Below are 14,469 nucleotides of genomic sequence, written 5' to 3'. Positions count from 1 at the left end.
AAATTTCGTTTGCTGCCATGACAACCGACAATTGGGAAAAAATAGCCCCAGTACGAAATGCAGACTCAGCGCACCAAACTTAAGTTTCAATTTTTTAAGTTTTTCTGTTTAAATAGTTACTAGTATTAGATATAATATTGAATTTTTTTTACAAACATTGAAAATTGTGTTTTATGAAAGCTATAAATGTGAAAAATTACCTTTTTTGGAGGTTTGAGATTCCCCCAGTTTTTGTTAAAAATGTATAAATATTCTCTTGGAACCCTGTTCGGGTTAATTACCATCATCTATCCGATATATCAGGTCACTCTCGTACCCATCGGCTTTGCGGAGTCTCTTGGATTTCTTAATAAGTGTCCCTTTTATTAAACGAAGCACCGAATCTTCTTTTGGCCACAAATACCATATGAAAATGGCATTTCTTGTTGGAGCCAGTTTAAAAGCTTAGTTTACACTAAAAACTTATCTTTAGGCCTTCTTTACACGAGGAAGACATTTCCATCGGATACCATGATATGGTTATCCTCAGTCATCCTTTCAACAGCTGCATCGATCTCTGATTGGCTGAATTTAGCGTCCGCATAACTCTTGTTTAGGTTTTCAACGATCGTTGTCAATGGTAACGTTTGAACATGCGCACTACTGAATGAGGATTGGAGTGATGACCTAAAGCTTTGGAATCTAAACGTGAACAAAAGAAGGTTATGATTGTTTTGAAATAGAATTACCTAAATACGATGATTGAAGAAATCGTTTCAACCCCAAGTACCAAGAAAGCTAAAGGAATTTAAATTTTTAGCTAAATTTCTACCTTGCAAATGCGTTCTAGGACCGAAAAGTCTTCTTCGGCTTATAGATTCATAATGCCATGATGCAAATTGAAAATATTAGAGAACCTTGATTACAGGATTCGTTTAAAGGAACAAAACTTACCTGGCATCAGTGATTGTCGGTTTCTGTTGTTCAACTTCCATACTTTCGGCTGCCGTATCATCAGACACTGACTTCTTCTTTTTAGAGCGACGTCGTGATTCATCTAACAAAAATAATTTAGTGTTTCAAGTAAATTGATTTAAGTGTCAAGGCTCAGTGATTTCCTTAGGTATTTAAAGATAAACGATAATACGGGCTATGAATCCAATCATAATTTGTGATGATATCGACAGTGGATATCACAATTTAGCAAATCTATTTTGGACAGAATCTTAAATCATACCACAACACTTTCTTATGTACTAAAAAGAAACGAACGAGTTTAAATCGGGAAAAATATCGGATTGAATCGGGGAAACATCGGGGAAAATATCGGATCAATTCGGGGAAACAAACCTTGGTCTTTCTCAGCAGCTTCATTTTGATCAAAATCATAAGGATCGTATCCTTCATCCTCAGGTCCCAATTTACGTTTTTTCATCTTCAGTGTTTTACTAGCATCATCTGTCGAAGTTGAAGATTTCTTCTTGCGTTTTTGACTAGATGTTTGTTGACTTGATTGTTCAGCCTCGTTTTCGTTCTGGGCCTCGTTTTCTTCTTCAGATTCTTCTGCTTCTTCTTCCTCGTCAGCAGTTTTCTTGTTCTTTTGTTCAACCTGTGAAAATGTGTGTGTGAAAATTTTTTTAAGAAAAGCCTCTCAAGCTATATCCGGTAACAATAACAATCGTCCACTCCATACGCCTTTTTGTGCAGATCTGGCGGTGTTTAAAAAAAAGACTTTCAGCTTTCAAATAAAAGACATTGCTGTTGTTCCTTACAAAGTGAAATGATCATCGTTTTTTTAAGCTAATTAATATTTTTGTGACATAGAATGAGAACAAACCTTATGGAAGTATGCAAATTCAACCATATTTATTGCTGACTCCGCATCAACCTGAAAAATAAAGTTGTGGTGCAAAAATGTTACATTCTAGCACCAGGAGTTTTTTTCGAATAAGAAAAGGCGTCGGATTACAGCTTATCAATTTTAAATAACATCGTACTTTTACATTGAACTTTTAAACGAAAACAATTTTTTGAATGTATCATTTCTAAATCTCAGAACCAAATTTGAGACAGAAATAGGTGAAAATTGCTATTGGAATTTCCATATCATTTTTGGCTTAACAGGTGAGTGAGTATCGAACATCGAGTTTACAGTCCGAAAGCCCTTTAAGATTTGAATCTAGTGATTTCTTTGTTTTGGAGGTGTACATTTTTTCGAAATCTGGCGACAGACTTCACTTTTAAATAGTAGTTTTGGATGGGAAATATGTAGGACTTTAAACTATTTGGTGCTAACCAGCCTCAAGATAATAATTGTTACCTTATCAATGGTTTTACTCATTCGCGCTTTGGCGTGAGCGGTAGAGAGGCGGATCATAGTCTCAAGTGTACGCGCTGTGATCGGTGCTGTCTAAGAAGGAAGAAAACAACTATAAATTTACAAAACGATTTTATTTACGTTGTAACAACCGTTAAATTGTTTTAGCTAGAGGTTAAATAAAACGAACAATCATAAAAAATTCTCAAATTGAGATGGTACGAGTCAGACCAGATCTTTCGTCCGTTCAAATTAGCACCCGCTAATCAAGTCAAGGAAACAAAATGGGGTAATACAAGGAAAAACATTTATAAAGACAATCTTAATTTTTCTACCTTTGATACACCTGAGTCTTGTTGGTCTTGATCTCGAAGATCTGCATAACGTTCTGAAATCAAGTCTGCTGCTTTTTGTGATAACATCGGCTAGAAAAGATAAGTTGGAGATCTCGTTATATTTTGAACTCACACAATCTTCAGATTTCTGATAATATGGATACACGTTTCTTAGTGGATCAAACAAACACAAAATAATCAGTGTCCATAAAGGCCGGTCTCCACTTGCGCGCACTTAAATGGCACTTTTTCGAGCAAAGCTTCCACGCTATTGGTCAAAAGAAAAATGAAGCAACTCCATTGGCGCGATCTGACGTAACGGTTGAAAAAAGTTGAAATATGTTTAACTTTTTTTTTGAACGCACGCTACACTTTTATGACGTAATCTAATTTCCAAGCAAGAAGGATTGAAGCCAAAAAGTGCCATCGCAGCGCGCGCAAGTGGAGACCGGCCTTAACAGCGTGTACATTAAAAAGAAAGAAAATGGAGTGAATGAACCACCTACCTTAATATTTCTGGCGACGTGGATGTATTTCTTCATAAATTGAGCAGACACAAATTTCTCTTGTCTATTATCTCCATAAAGTTGTGAATCCTTTTTGGCATAAACACGAGTCCCTCCATCCTCTTCTTCAGTTTCTTCATTGGCATAAGTTGCCAAAAGATCGTTGGTACCTCCAAACGGTAATGCTGGAAAATGATAAAATAAATACACGTTCAAAGAGCATTGAAGTGAATAAAAAGGAAAGTCTGCATCCACAAGTCGAATATTCATTTTCCCAATTGCTAAATATCTTAAGATAGAAGAAGGGGCCACTCCTTTCCTTGAACTTTTTCATTGGTTCAGACCCTTCTCTTCAATTACTGAGTATTGTTAGGCACAGCACAAGTCCTTGATATGATAACACATAAATCATAAATCATAAGTTTTTCAAAAAGTTATCTCATCCTCTTCAAAATTATTTTGAATTTTTTTTCTCCTAAAGACGAGTTTAAAAAAATAAATCTTACGATCGCCATCTTGTTCCCCAGGGTTACGATATCTGTGCATGCGTAGTACGTGTTCACTGATCTTCTTGTCACTGTCTGGATCCATCTGTTAAATAAGAGAGAAAAAGGCGTTTTGTATTCAAAATTTCCTGCGAAGACTCTATAAAGAGCACGAATTACTAAACTGGCTGAATTTCTAATGGTGGTATTAAAAATCAGTGTACTTTAGATAAAAATGATCTCGTGGTGTGTTTTCAGCGCAGACTATTATTGCATAAAGGATTCTGCGATACTTACAAGATAAACAATACGAAGATCACAAGCATTGCCACAAAAGCGTAATAGTATTACTATAGGTAAAAGAATGGTCAGAAATAAAGAAACTATTCTACTAAACTTTACCTTGTCCAAAACGATGAAAAGTAGATCAAATCTGGACAACAAAGAATCCTGCATACCAATATTATCCATAGGTGTTTTGAATGGATCATAACGTCCGTAGACAGGGTTTGCAGCTGCCAAGACGCTGCATCTGGCGTTCAGCTTGGCATGGATACCTATTTGGATAAAAATAATACTGGTAGTTTCACGGTCTACTCCTTTGGTTAGAAAAGAGGAGCTTCGGGTTGCCTCTAACTACGACCATAGACCTACTTTAATTATATTCTTAAGACGATTACCAGTTACAATTAAAAAAATGTTTGACTAAAATCCCATTGCTTTTACGAAAAGATAATATTGCAGAGTCAAAGAAATGACGTCAGTTAGTCTTCGGCCCACGTTTGACACAAAAGCGAGATTATGTATTTGGAATTCTCTACAGCTACGGTTGAAGTGGCGAGGGTAATGGCGAGTAAGGCAAGTAATGGCGGGTGAAAGCAAGTTCGATATTTGACGGACGGCATTATGTCGACTTTACTTCTACGGTGTTTTGGTGTTTTCCCCGTACAAAGCAAAGTAGACAACGACATGTCGCCTTTGGTGACATCCCGTACGGGCAGCCCCGCAACCGTAGCCGTAGAATATCTCCGATACATAATCTCGCTAAATACATGATATGCACCACTGGAGAGTCTTCTGAGAATTTTCAAAAAGTTCAACCCAATACGTCACCTAAACAATAGAAAAAGTGACGTATTGGGTTGAACTTTTTGAAAATTCTTGGAAGACTCTTCAGTGTTGCATATCATGAATAGAAGATAATGTCGGCTTTCTAGTACAAACCTGCTTTAGCAATGGTAACACGACCCTGTTCCATGACTTCATGAATAGCTGTTCTATCAATATCAGACATCTTATCAAATTCATCAATGCAGACAACACCACGGTCAGCTAACACCATAGCACCAGCTTCTAGGCGTCTTTCACCTAACAAAGAATGAATGTCATTTTTTAAATTAGCAACTCTCACATCTCAACTTCAGAAAAATAGCTTAGAGAGAGAGATTTGGATGTTTCACTTTACATCATAGAATCATTATCAAAATCTGATCTGATCGAAAAACTACAATCAGCGCCGAAATAAGGGCAATTTCGGGTATTTTCGGTTTTTTTTTCAGAATTTAAATCTCGGGCGAGAATTGCAGATTCAGTACTTCCACTTTGTTTCATTGGGATTTTCCGATTTGAGAAGGGGTTAGGTGGCTTCCAGGCTATATTCTCAGCCTTATTGGGACATTTTTGAGCTTTTAGATCCTGAAATCTTAAGGTCCTAAGTGAGTTAAAATTCTACTTTCCAACCGTACTTTAAAGCACCTAAAAATCACTTGCAGTTTTAAAGTTTTGAGGGAATTTCCCTTTTGTGCCAAATATTTCGGCGTCAATTTTAGTTCTCCCCTTCTTCTTTACTACACTTTCCATGGGGACAAGATTAGTTTCATTGCTTTACCAGTTTCTTGATCTGTGGTGACAGCAGCTGTCAAACCAACACCTGAGGATCCTCGACCTGTTGTTGGGATGGCTCGTGGTGCTGTATGTAACACATATCTATAAAATCAATGTCATGATTTTTCAGTAACAAAATTGGTTTACAAAAAGTAGCTATCACAAAACCAAGAAATACCATAAAGAGCTTAGCTAGATTTGGTTATGTCTTCAATTCTCATATTTTGAGATAATGAAAATCTGCCTTCCAGATCAAACCTTGGAAGCAAACCTTATTTTTTGTTCATGATATGCACCACTGTAATGTCTTCTGACATTGTATCGTGGAACCAATAGCTGATTGGTTACAAGTGACGTAAAATCAGTCAATACATCACTTTCAACCAATCAGCTGTTGGGTCCGTGGAAGACATTGCAATGATGCATATCATGAATACGCGTAGGTTAGAGTACGTCATTTTCAATATTAAAAAATCTAAAGCAGTCACAATATTGACCCCTGTTTGTTTATAATAGCCAAACAGGGGTCAAATTCCAAGATTTTTGGGTATTTTGGATACAACAAATGACGTAATCCTAGACTAGTGCATTTGGAAAATTCTCCACTTAATACCCACATTAATTAGTACCACGGATATAAATTATAGGCATGAATAAATCGAAGAAGTCAAATAATTAGATAATCAAAGTTTATGATAAAGAGTTGAAACAATATCCATGTTTCAAACTCAATACTCATGGTGCTCAGGCAGCAATCTTCAGTGAAAGAAAATATATAATCAAAGTTTAAATGTTGTAATAACCATGTAGATTAAAAAACTAACCTCAGAAGTTGTGATTTGGCAGTGGAAGGATCACCAACCATCATGATGTTGATATCACTGAAGGAAGAAAATGAGTGGTAATTATAATTGTTTCAATACGTTGAAACAACGATCAGAAATAATATAAAAACATTAAAGGTCAAATGTTATTTTGCTATTAAAGGCTATAGCGCTATACTTATAGTAGGGGTCGGATTTGGTGGCACTTCCATGGTATACTCTGAAATACATGCTGATGTCAGCCCGAAAGCTGATTGGCTTAACCGACAGTTATACGCGGTTTAATAATATAGCTAAAACTTTGTTATGTTTTCAACAGTAAACGAAAGTGAATGAAGACAAAATGTAAACAAAAAGATTGCAAAGAAGTTTTCCAATAAATTCAATAGAATGTCTTCATTTAAAAATAGAAACACTCGGACATTCTTTTTTTCTTTCAGTTTTATGTAAGTCTTTTTGTGTTGTTGTTGAACATTTAGTAAATTATATTCACTTTTTTGAATATATTTTTTGGAATAAAGTCACTTTTGGTTTTTGATATGATCCAGCAATCCTAAATACTCCTCCGTATGGATGTTTGTGCCAATGCTAGATCAGCATTTCATAAATATACCATGTGTCGTTCCCTTTAAATTTTCATTTTATATTTTTCTCATTTTTATATAAAATGAACGTGGATGTTAATTCTTACCCTCTGAGTCTTGTTCCGTTATCCAAAACTTTTTCAGTTCCGCCAAGAAGTAAACAAAGAATAGCTTTCTTGATGTAATTGTGTCCATGGATGGATGGTGCTAGAGATTTGGCCAAAAGCTCAAAGACATCCTCCTAAGAATGATTAATGTACATCATTAATATATGTTAATTTTTTTGCTCAGTGTTTTTACATTAAAGGAAAACTTGGCCTGTAAATCATTTAACAATAGCCTTCAACTAACAAATAGCAGATTGGCGTAAGTATTATTAATTTTGATATATTCGTTTATAGCATCAACATCTTTTTATAAGAGACTAAAAATGATTAAAACGTTTTATTTATACCTGAAGGACCACAAAAGTAAAAACAACTTACACTTTTACTTCTTGAGAACTTTTTGATTTTTGTTAAATCTTCTGGTGAAAAGTTAGGTTGGACTTCTTTGCTCATTACTTTGATATTATTGGCAATCAGAATGGTTCGGAAAGTTCCAGGAGTGAAACCCTGTCTCTTGGAAGGTAAACAACGGTAAATTCCTATGACTTGAATTCTGTCTCCAGGCTTGAAAGAAAAAGGAAAAATTGTAAGTTTTCCAATAAAAGTTGATAAACATTACTGACAAATCAGGACAAATCATTCAGAATATTTCAGTTAAACATGTCTAGGTTTAAGTTGTCACACACTCTAACAGTTACAGATTGGTCAAGGTTAGATGATTAGAATTAATGTTTAGATGACAAAAGAACCAATATTTCTTATACCTTGCATTTATCAGCTAAATCATTATCTGAAACAATGTCAACAGATCGCGGAAGTTGACCAGCTGGTGCTTTTTCTGGCATTTCCTAAAAAAAATGACATAAGTTTTAGTATTATGAGAGCTAACCACAGAAAATTTTTATTGTTTTCTTAGATAAGAAAAGAATTCTCATGCACAGAAACTCAAAATGTATCCTTGATAGGATACAAGTTCGATAAATCAATAAAATAATATTTACAATATTTACAATAGATTCACATACCTGGATTGTGAAAGTTTGATGATCTTTATAAACGGAAAGACCATACTCTGTTTCCAGCAAGTTCCCATCTTCATCTTTTGTTGGATAAGCCGTAGATGATGGGAAAGGGTTCAAAGATGTCAAGTCAGTGTAGCGTCGTTCCATTGTTTTTGCAGTCTTTGGACAATAATGTACACTCTTGACTACTTTAGGTGATACCAAAGAGCCTAAAAGGAGAAAAAAGAAAGAATATATCCAGCTTGTTTTTTTGTTTGTTTATTTATGATGTTGAACTAACTGCAGTATAAATTATGATTTAAATCATTATGGTCATATTGAAAGTATGCAACGAGCTTCATGTTTTAAATGACAATTACACATTACTTTCCAGCATGTTGTAAAATTGATACCTACATTTTGTGACGATTCCTTCACAACAAACCAAATTTCCAAGATTTCTAGCAGACAAGGAACGAGGGGATACATGCTTTGATCCAAAACTAAAAGGAGGAAATATACACTTTAAAAAAAATTATACAAAAACATTGGCTCAATCTAGTTGATATTAAAGGCTAAAATACTCTTGTATCAATTCTTTACAAATTCAAGCAAAATTTGTTCAAATTTTAGAAAGTGATTTTTTCAGACTTATTTTGAAAAACTAGATTTCATTTGAAAGCTTACCTTCCTTCAAAGCCAATGTAGAATTCTTCAACCTTTTTGGCATAAGTAGTGTCAGCATATCCTACAAATTCTTTCAAAGCATTTTGAGCACCAATCATTTCCTCTTGAGAATCATTCAGAAGCCTAAGGTTTAAAGATAAATGATTAAATTGAGTCTTAGAACTTCTCGGCAGTGCTTTATAGGAACTGAGAGTAGATTGTACCTACCAGATGACTAAAAACTCTAATTTGGACCCATAACATAAACCCTCTTTAGAGCTTGCAAATGAATAAATTGTTTATGCTATTCATCTTGATTTAGGAATAAAAAAACACCTTACTTCATTGCTCTTTCAGGGTTTTTCTTTCGAAGATCGTTGATGTTAATAACAAGTCTGTATTCATTTCGCTCAATCATGTCTCGGACTTTAGCATGATAAAAACCTTGATCAGCCTATAAAAATAAGTATAGCTTTTTCAGTTAAACTAGTATTAGTGAAGAAACAATAGAAACAGTATTACTAAAAACTTTTAAAAATAAATCTATATTAGTTTTTTGACACCATGGTGACAGTGCTAATCAACCTACCGACCAACTGTTAATCTGTAGGGGCAAAAATGACACAAAGACAACCAACTAGATGAAAGAGTATTTCATAAATGGCCATGATTTTTCACAGAACATATTAAAACTTTTTGAGAGTTTGAACTTTTTTACAGAATTTCAAAAAGACTGTTACTTCTGGAGATATATTGAAAAGTTTAGACATCAGTAGTTTGCATTTCTAAACCATACGGGCGTGAAATAAAATCTGATTTTGATTTAAATCACATAGCTACTAAGTAAGGGGTGCCATCCCAAGCTAATAATATTTGTATTCTTATCCTGTAAATCCAACGGAATGGCCATTCTACAGAAATTGCTGTCACATGACTTTTTTCTACCGCGTGATACAAATAGTGCATTTTCATTGGATGTTGAAAATTTATTTGTCACGTGACAAGAAGTTCCGACTTCACATTAAAAATAAATAAAATGGCAAAAGGACATTTTTTCGATGTATATGGATTATGGAAAGAATTCAGTCGGTTTAAAGGTTTTAATTATTTCTTGTGTACTAAAAGATTTTAAAATGTTGGGGAATTCAAATATCAAAAAAAAATTCTATTTTTCATGGAAAAATGAGCTATAAAGGCAATTTCTTTGCTTAAGGTTTGTTTTTTCTTCGTAAATTTTCATCTTCAATCTTTAATTTAAAATTGGATATTTGATCAATTATCTTGGGTTTTTTAGGGTTTACTCTAGAACTATTTGGGAGTAGAGAGCTTTTTACAGATCTTAAAAAGGTTTACTAATTCTTTAGATATAGGCCTTAATTTTTCAGCTTGAGTTTATGTCTAATGTTATGGTTTTTTGAAGTGCTTGTTCTAAGAGATGAGCGAATTTGATTATTTCTAGTTTTCAAAAGAAGCAAATTTAATCTTTCTTCTACAAGATTACACTTTAATATAATGCCAATTATGCATGTAAGTTTTATATCAATACTTTCTTTTTGCATATGTTTTGCATACTTTCTAAGGGAATTTCACCACGGCAGTTCGGACACCATAATTTTTGCATACAATTCAATATGGCGGATAGAAAGGCGAAAAGGTCTATTATAGTTTTCTGGTAAGTTTAACATCTCTTGGGCCTCAAAAATCGATAGATTTTCGTAGCGTCACTCGATCTTATTTTGCGAAGAAAAATAAACCTTGAGCACAAAAAATGCTTTTTTAAACACTTTATCCACCGAAAAACAAATAACTTTTACAGACTTACCTTCCCCAAACATTGAAGAAGCCTCTACTAATTAAAGTAAATGAGATAAGATAAGATAAAACCTTAAAATCAACCAGAATTTACAACATTTTGTCCAAAGCAAAAGACGTGCTTTTCTCGCCGCCATCTTGTTTTTGAATGAGAATTCTAGAGAATTCCATTCGTTTCCAGCTCCCGCGGTCTTTTTTTCATCCAATCAGATCGCACGATTTCACTTTCACTTTCTCTAGTCCAATAAGACTGCGAGATTTGAGTCATGTGACATCTCTATTAAAAACCCGCGCGAATTAAAATAGAAATACAGGGGGTCACACTACTGGCTACAGAAATTGAAAGCAAGCAATTAAGGCCAATATTTTTGATTTTCTTGAAGGGCAAAAGGTATAGGAAGCTTTACTGAAGGAGGGATAAGGCTGGGACTATCTATTTAAAAGATATGGACAAAAAAAAGGCACTTTTTTTGGGTGATAATTAAGATTTTACTTAGAAACTTTAATTCACTTATCCCCGTCTCGGCCCCCCCTGGTATGAGCAAGGGAACCATGTTGGCCACCCCTACTGGAAATTTCAGATCAAAACAAACACCTGTAACTCGAAGAAAATTGGAAAAAGCTGGTTTTTGACTGTTTCTGATCCTAAAGTGCTATTTTTTGGTAGAAGCTATGCAATTTATGTTTGGATTTCTAGAAAGCTTACCCATTCATTGTCAATATATTTTTTATTTGACAGTAATCTCTTCATGGAATAAAAAGATATAGTCAAATCTTGTAGAGTCATTTTTCAAAAAAAATTTGCCAAAATCAATTTTCGCATTTCGCCATTTTACCCTACGCTAGCAACTCCAGAAGATTTTTCAAATTTTAATTTTTTTCCAAAACCTATCATCTTGTAGAGCTTTGAAAAAGAAAGAAAATGAGGGGTCATAGGCCTCCAGAGGATAAGTGGTTGTAAAGATATTCAAATTTAAGTGTCAAAAATTTGACTAAAAATGTCAAAAAAAAGGTTAGGAAAATAGCTTGGAAAAATTCAAAAAATGTGTAAAAAAAGAAAAAAAAGAAAAAAAAGAAATTTTCCAGTCATGCTTCTTCAATTTTGCATATCTCTTTTTCTAGTGTAGCTAGAGACCTGAAATTCGGAGGGAGAATTCTTTGATGGTGTTAGAATATTATTATATAAAAGTATTTGTAAAATAGTTAGTATATTTATCAAAATAATGAAAGATATATATCTTTTTTTGAAAAAAGAAGACATTGCATTGTTTTATTTTTGTTTTTTTTTAAAGAAAATTAGCTTGGAAAAGGTTGAAATGAGTCAAAAAAAGGTGGTAGGACCCATTTTCAAGGGGCCTCTGGAAATGGAGGAACAAAAACTTATGAATAAAGAATAAGTTTTTCTGAAAGGAGAAACCCCAAATGAAAAGAAAATCCATATCGGCAGAAATAAAAACTTTTTTTTGGGACTTTCCCATGCAAAAGAAGCAAAACAGTGAAAAAAACTACATGAAAATGAAAGAACTAAAATTAGCGAATGTGATTTTTGAATTCCTCACCCTTTTTCTGATAAACATACAAAGTTTCAGCCTTCAAATACATTTTCCTCCGTTTCCAGAAACATTTGTTCATCGATAGTTGCACATTTTTTTTCTCCCGTCGGCAAACAATTTTCAAAATGTTGCAAAACAAAAGAACAAAAGTTGGATTTGGCTGAAAATGGCTGAAATTGGACCTTTGATATAATTTTTTTGGTAAAAGCTCTGGTAATTCTGTTTGGCTATATGAAAAGCTTATTTATTCCTTGTCAAGATACCTTTTATTTGAGATTGATTGCTTCACCAAACATAGGGTGGACAGGACAAAATTTTCCCCTCAATTTTAAAAAACCAAACTAATTTTATTTGAAAGTCCTTACCTTTGTGAGAAAAATGAGGGGTCATTTATTAAAATTGGTTAAGTATTCCCAAAGTTATTCCATTTTCAAAACACAAAAAAATCACCTTTTCAAAGAATCGCCTCCTTACACCACGCCAGCAAGAAATAATTTTCGGAAGCACCAAAATCGCGCCAAAAATGGCGGATGAAATCTAGTCTTCCGTGTGGCGGGGTGTGGGGAGTTTTGCCGGTGCGGTCTGAAAATCGGCCCGATGACTGTTAAACTTCAGCTTATCGCTAATGAGCTGGAAATGATAGCTAAAAACAAATTTCACCACTAGAAAGCTGAAATCCTCAGCTTTCAGATGGTGTATGGTGCTTAAATGAAAAAATCCGCAATCTTGTTAAAAAATCGCTATTTCTTCTTATTTTTCGAAATTCCAGACGGCCTGTAGATTTTCAAATAAAGCAGGTTGTGATAGATTGTAGCCTAATCTTACCCTGGGTTTACTAAAAAAACCGCGATTGAAAAGATGAACCAGCTCAATAGCGACAGCCATTTGTTTCAATGTGGGTCGAGAATTTTCCGGTGCCGTGGTCAGCGCTAAATCGCGTTTTCACCTTGACGTCGAAAAACATGAATATCTTTGGAAAGAAAATAGATACCTTGATGCAGTTTTTTTTACTTGTTTCCCTGATAATTCCTGATTGATTTAAAAAAAAGAATGAACACATTTGGATGATTTAAAGGTAAGTACTAATGCCTTGAAGTTCATTTTTGTAAATTCTTCCTCGTTCCGCGCAAAAAATCCCGACGAGTGCGCACCCTACCAAACAAAAAGATATTAAAATGTCAAGACATTTTGTCATTTCTGTGTCATTTTGATTAGCTGAACGGATTGACGCATTTCCATTGTTTTGCCTTTTGGAACACGCGTGTTTTAAGGTTCTATCTTATCTTGTCTCATTTACTTTAATTAGTAAAGAGGCTTCTTACAGTGTCCCTTTATAAAACTTTATAAAATGCTCTAAAAAAACATGATAACTTACATCATCATCGAGAAAGTCAAGATACTGTCTCTGAATATCTCTGAGTTGTTGATCGTCTTGTGTTGTGGTGTCCATTTTTGACGTTAAAAGACACAAATTACAAGAAAAAGTGTAAGAATAAGTGAGAAATTCGCACAAGCTTTTTTAACTAGCTCAACAACCAGTCGGGTGTTTAAGATAAAAACTGCAATTATTGCTCTTTTCGGAAATTATTGCCGAAAACGGCAATTTTTTTAACGATGAAATGCTGAATCAGCAAAATGTGTTGTCCTTTTAAGGGCAAAGATGTCAGAGGTGTTTGAAAATAGTAAAATTACATCGAGAAAAAGGTTTTTCGGATTTTTAAAAGTGATTTTTTCAATTTTTCGTTGCTCAATAACATGAAAAGTTCTAAAATAATAAGTTAAAAGATCCTGCATCGATGCCGAAACACAGCCAGAAAGAGATAACAAAACCCCCGTTGTAAATTTGTTTACATATGACTCGATTTTGCTATCTGCATTTCCAACAAAAACCAGTTGAAAACAAAACTAAACGAGGCACAGTGGGCCTACTTATCGCGAGGGTGTCAAATACCACGTGTTCAATAATAAAATCAACTTTTATTTGCAAAAACGGCAATAATTGCCGAAAACGGCAATTTTCATTTATTTACTTTTTTATTTTTCTGCTGATTCAGCATTTCATTGTTAAAAAAATTGCCGTTTTCGGCAATAATTTCCGAAAAGAGCAATAATTGCAGTTTTTATCTTAAACACCCAACTGACAACCTCGAAGCTCGATGTCGATGTTCTGTTTTGATCACACTTTCCCGCGCAATTGACGAGTCCAATCTACCTAACCTTCTGAGTACAATCTATATCGTCTATTCTCTTCCGAGTAGGATCTTACACGATAAAAACAATTCGCTTAAGCCTTGTGCACATGATGTTGTTTTCATTTAAAGCCTAGGCTACACCTCATTATTATTAAAATAAATATTGAATCGGCACTAGAATTTGTGAGGTTCAGCACCCCATCAAATTTGTACATCTCGTAAAA

At 34.3% G+C, this 14,469-nt stretch overlaps 1 protein-coding gene across 1 annotated transcript; it reads right to left on the bottom strand.

Annotated features, from left to right (window-relative positions):
• Positions 1-79: 79 nt before the first annotated feature.
• On the bottom strand, positions 80-14,233 carry LOC136799246 (zygotic DNA replication licensing factor mcm3-like). The gene is made up of 21 exons (XM_067055935.1): positions 14,187-14,233; positions 13,429-13,576; positions 9,030-9,142; positions 8,710-8,832; positions 8,440-8,525; positions 8,047-8,252; positions 7,786-7,869; positions 7,400-7,585; positions 7,022-7,155; positions 6,331-6,387; positions 5,511-5,608; positions 4,847-4,990; positions 4,025-4,179; positions 3,644-3,728; positions 3,138-3,322; positions 2,632-2,721; positions 2,300-2,389; positions 1,817-1,867; positions 1,330-1,588; positions 934-1,036; positions 80-681 (listed from the first exon to the last, which is right to left on the bottom strand). Exons 2-21 carry the CDS (start codon positions 13,501-13,503, stop codon positions 480-482), a joined length of 2,526 nt encoding a protein of 841 aa, XP_066912036.1. The 5' UTR covers positions 13,504-13,576; positions 14,187-14,233; the 3' UTR covers positions 80-479.
• Between the last annotated feature and the right edge of the window lie 236 nt (positions 14,234-14,469).

Source organism: Clytia hemisphaerica, unplaced genomic scaffold, assembly GCF_902728285.1.
Source record: "Clytia hemisphaerica strain Z4C2 unplaced genomic scaffold, Clytia hemisphaerica genome assembly, whole genome shotgun sequence".
In the NCBI taxonomy this organism is placed as follows: domain Eukaryota; kingdom Metazoa; phylum Cnidaria; class Hydrozoa; order Leptothecata; family Clytiidae; genus Clytia; species Clytia hemisphaerica.
The sequence above is the reverse complement of the archived record's forward strand: the minus strand, read 5'-3'. Positions and strand labels throughout refer to the sequence as shown.

Bases quoted from the DNA above. Each gene is read 5' to 3' on its own strand.
- LOC136799246 (XM_067055935.1), bottom strand. From the start codon at position 13,503: ATGGACACCACAACACAAGACGATCAACAACTCAGAGATATTCAGAGA. The intron at 3,729-4,024 runs GTAAAGTTTAGT...CTTATTTAACAG, and splicing joins TTTTCATCGTTTTGGACAAG to ATGGATCCAGACAGTGACAA. The intron at 682-933 runs GTAAGTTTTGTT...GTTCACGTTTAG, and splicing joins CCGACAATCACTGATGCCAG to ATTCCAAAGCTTTAGGTCAT.